The sequence below is a fragment of the Condylura cristata genome, unplaced genomic scaffold, assembly GCF_000260355.1.
Source record: "Condylura cristata isolate star-nosed mole 26May11 unplaced genomic scaffold, ConCri1.0 scaffold00005, whole genome shotgun sequence".
In the NCBI taxonomy this organism is placed as follows: Eukaryota; Metazoa; Chordata; class Mammalia; order Eulipotyphla; family Talpidae; genus Condylura; species Condylura cristata.
This window is the reverse complement of record NW_004567106.1, coordinates 42529783-42533974: the sequence shown is the minus strand read 5'-3', so window position 1 is coordinate 42533974 and position 4192 is coordinate 42529783. Positions and strand designations below refer to the sequence as shown.

The 4192-nt window shown below is 43.4% G+C and overlaps 1 protein-coding gene across 4 annotated transcripts in view; it reads left to right on the top strand.

The window, feature by feature from the left end:
* NAPEPLD (N-acyl phosphatidylethanolamine phospholipase D) overlaps window positions 1–4192 on the top strand; it is a 68385-nt gene that overhangs the window by 47541 nt on the left and 16652 nt on the right. For all 4 annotated transcript variants that reach the window (XM_012720928.1, XM_012720927.1, XM_012720926.1 and 1 more), the window contains one exon: window positions 2479–3125. In XM_012720928.1, the coding sequence (XP_012576382.1) occupies window positions 2479–3125 (647 nt within the window). The remainder of the gene's footprint in view (window positions 1–2478; window positions 3126–4192) is intronic.

Sequence of the window (4192 nt, the reverse complement as noted above, 5' to 3'; positions counted from 1 at the left end):
GAACTCAGCCTCTGTCCCTGGTGCCTGCCCACTGTCCTGGCCCAGCTGCTTTGCTCTTCTGACTCCTGGGTGTTACGCCTGGCAATGCAGATCCATGTGCTGACCGAGACAGTAACAAGGATGCTGCACACTCACCTGTGCCAGGACATGTGAGCAGCCCTCTCATTTTGCTGTTTCACCTTGGGCGGTATGAGCCTTTCTGCCACCAGCTTTCAGAGCTCTATGAGCAAGTTTTAAAATGGATTCAAGTCTTAAACCTTTTTTTATCAAGTCTCTGCCTCCCTGGAGTGTATTTGATTTTTAAACTTAAAGGGAGGTGGAGTGGTAGGGGAATCCATTTAACAGGTAAAAAAAAAAAAAACAGTGGAAGAAGAGAAAGAAATCAACATCTGATTTCTTTGCAAAAAGGAGCATCCTTTATGCATTTAACCAGCCCCTCCGACTATCATAGTGATCACCTATGTTGTGGGGCCATGTTTGGTCTTTCTGTGCCTTGGTCTCTCCCCTTACTAGAATGAGGTCAGAGCCTTCCAGAGCAGCAGTCTTTCACTGCAGCACCTGCAAAATGTCTTAGGAAAACACAATGAATTACTAGCTCTGGTTTAATTGGGACAAAGAACGTAACTGAGAAATTGAGAGTATTTTTAGATCCAGAAATAGCCACCAAGCTATTTCATCAAAATGTTTTAAAATGTTTGGATCTCATCTGGTCTGAATGTTTTGTCACCCAAAACTCTTACAAGGCTACTCTTTTTGGTGGAGAATCACAAAGCTGCATGCATTCCTACACATCAAAATAGATTTTTCTCTCTTTAGTCCTGGACAAATCCAAGATGTAAAGACTCAGCTTTTTTTTTTTTTTTAAAGATTTATTTATTTATGCATACAGAACTGGGTGCAGGGGCGGTGAGAAGATTCACCAGAGATAGTGGGGAGCAGAACAGGCCGACTGACATACATTGCTGAGGGAAGCAGCGGGCAGGTCAGGAGAGGTCTGCGAGCCATGTGGGTCACCTTCGGGGGCGGGATCGAACTCATGCTGAAGTGGCTTAAGCTTCTTTAAGTGCTGGGCTTTAACCCGCTGTACCACCAGGGAGGGCCCAGTGTCAGCTTTTTAAAAAGAAAATTCCAAGGGTTTCCTCATGTCTCAATATATATCACTTAAATTCTTGTTTGAGCAAACCAAACATCCACCCAGCATTTTCTTTGCTAGATCAAGATTTTTCTTGACATCAAAAGCTCTGTGTTCTGATCCTCTGACAGTTGTTTGTCCCCAGGCCCCAAATGCCACTTGGCTGTCTTTGCTGAGCAGCTTGTCCACCTGAAAGGCCCATCTTTCTTCTGAACCATGAGCTGCTTATCCTTATTTGCAGCTGCAGCCTGGTAACACAGATTATCAGATTGGTGATAACTCTGGCTGCTGGGCGCTTTGTTCTTCCTCAGGGGCTGTATAGTGTGTCATGTATTTAACAATACTGCACCTCTGCCAGTATTGATGTGTGCCTGTTTACTAAAGTACACGTGTGGATGGATACATGCGAAAGCAAATAGAATAGAAACTTAAACCAGTAAAGGTGTTGACAGAAATGCCTCCCATCGAGCCCTCTGTGATGATAAGCTTCTGCTCTGCACAGCCCTTGTTGTGGGAAATTGAAACTAATGACAGTCAAAGGAAGAAAGCAGGATGCTCTAGTGAGGAGCCATGTAATACTGAGGAAAAGGGGTGGGGGGCTGGCTGAGGTACCCTCTAGCACTGACACAGCAGGTGCTTTGAGACAGAAGGGACCCTGATGTCAAGGCACATGGCCTAGAAACAGCTTCTTGCTGTCCTACCTTAACCCAAGGAGAAAAAAAATCGCATTTTACTGTAGCCATCATTTCACATCTGTTTACAGCTAAGATTTTTCCTCCCAGGCAGGGACCATGTTTTACTTTGCCTTTGCTCAATGGTACTTTAAGGGGAAGGAAAGTGGAGATGTGCCTGTTGACTGTGGCTGGCCAGGAGTCACCATGGCACTCAGCTCAGAATTCTGTGTGCTCAGAAGTTAAAGGTTTGTACCTGAGATCTGGGTCTACAAATAGCTGCTCTCTCTTTACTGTTTCCAGGACGTGCTTCTGGGGCAGTTCTTAATGGCAGATGTGAAATGGCACTAGCAAAGTGACGGCATGTGGGCCATCTACTTCTGGACTTTAGGAATGTTTAAAACACTTAATTCAAGCAGCACTCAACATTTAAAAATTCCCCGTTGTCTATTGTATTTCAGACTAATTTCTCCCATTGCTGTTTGCTGTGATGGTTGATTCACAAGGAAGTATAAGCATTTTCGAGAGAAAAGCAAAAATAGCAAATATACTGAATGACTTCAATTTTCCCCAAATAGCCCTCTTCTCTAGAATTTAGGTCAGATGTGTTCTGTGGTGACATCATACCTTGATTTTTTTCCCTAACAGCTGCTTCTTTCTTCTTGGCATGTACAGGAACTTGACAAAGAACTCCCAGTGCTGAAGCCATATTTTATTGATGACCCTGAAGAAGCTGGGGTGACAGAAGCTGGCCTGCGGGTCACATGGCTGGGGCATGCCACGGTGATGGTGGAAATGGACGAGCTCATATTCCTGACAGATCCGGTCTTCAGCGCGCGAGCTTCACCCTGGCAGCGCATGGGCCCAAGGCGTTTCCGCCACCCGCCCTGCGCCATAAGCGAACTGCCCCCCATTGATGCTGTGCTCATCAGTCACAACCACTATGACCACCTGGACTACAACTCTGTCATAGCTCTGAATGAGCGATTCGGCAACGAGTTGAGATGGTTTGTGCCTTTGGGTCTCCTCGACTGGATGCAAAAGTGCGGCTGTGAGAATGTGATTGAGCTGGACTGGTGGGAGGAGAACTGTGTCCCCGGACATGATAAGGTCACCTTTGTCTTCACACCTGCCCAGCACTGGTGTAAACGGGCTCTACTGGATGACAACAAGGTTCTGTGGGGCAGCTGGTCTGTCCTGGGGCCTTGGAATCGATTTTTTTTCGCAGGAGATACTGGTTACTGCCCGGCTTTTAAAGAGATAGGAAGAAGATTTGGGCCGTTTGACCTTGCAGCTATTCCCATTGGAGCTTATGAACCAAGGTAGGTGGACTTCCAAAGAAAACATTCTGCTGATGAGTTAACAACAGTTGATTTTATATATAATTTGATATTTAGTGGACTATGTTGTACATTGGTTGGGGGTTGGTGAGTTAGGGTCACTTAGAAACAGGACTGATTATCAGGTAAGGAAGTGATTTCCAGGCATCCACTTAGGTTGAGGTCAACTCAACCTAGTAGATGCGTACAAGAAAATGAACACATAGTAACAAAGGGCTGACTTAAACTTTATTCTGAAGTATATGTCTGGAAACAAAGACCTGTATAGAGAATTGCATTTTATTAAGTGATCCTACAAGCAGAACAGTTGTTTCACTAATACATTGTTCAAATAAGAATATTTTCTCCACCTGACTTTATTACATTTTAATTTTCACAAAACCAATGAATGCTCTTCCTGCCAGTTGGTACTGATCTTTACTTAATATAATCTTAAGATACTTGTACTTAGGAAATTGTATTTTCATATGCAGCTAAATACATAAATTTGTCACAGGTGATGAATATATTATGTACAGCCAAACTTAATTATGGGAGGATAGTATTTGTTCTAAAAGAATTATAATTATGGTAGTTTGTATGGTGTAGTTCCTTTCTCTAGTCATTAATAGCCTTATTTTTAAAACTTGCCAACAAAGCTTTAGACTTCTGTAAACCTCCAGTTACTACACTAGGGTAACTTTGACTACTAGGGATATTTCATTCTGACTTTTGGAATACTGACACCAGGTATTTTACCCCTGTCCGTCAGGATTTTAAGTTTCTTTTAATTTTTACTTCATAGTAAAAAATCTTATTTCAGATGTGCAGAGGTAGGGAAAAAAAATTGACCTAGTCCTTTGATCTGCAGTGGGAGTTGAGCTCAAGGTCTGAGTGGCAGGCGGCCTGGCCTCGCCGGCTAGGAAATGACAACAATCTAGCGGTGCAGATGGGTGAACTTTTCCATGATGTGTTCTATAAAGTGCTTCTCCCTAATGTGCTTTAGAAAAAAAAAAAGAAAAAGTTCATTTTCACCCCTCAAACCTCCTGCTGCCATGTTGTAATGGCTG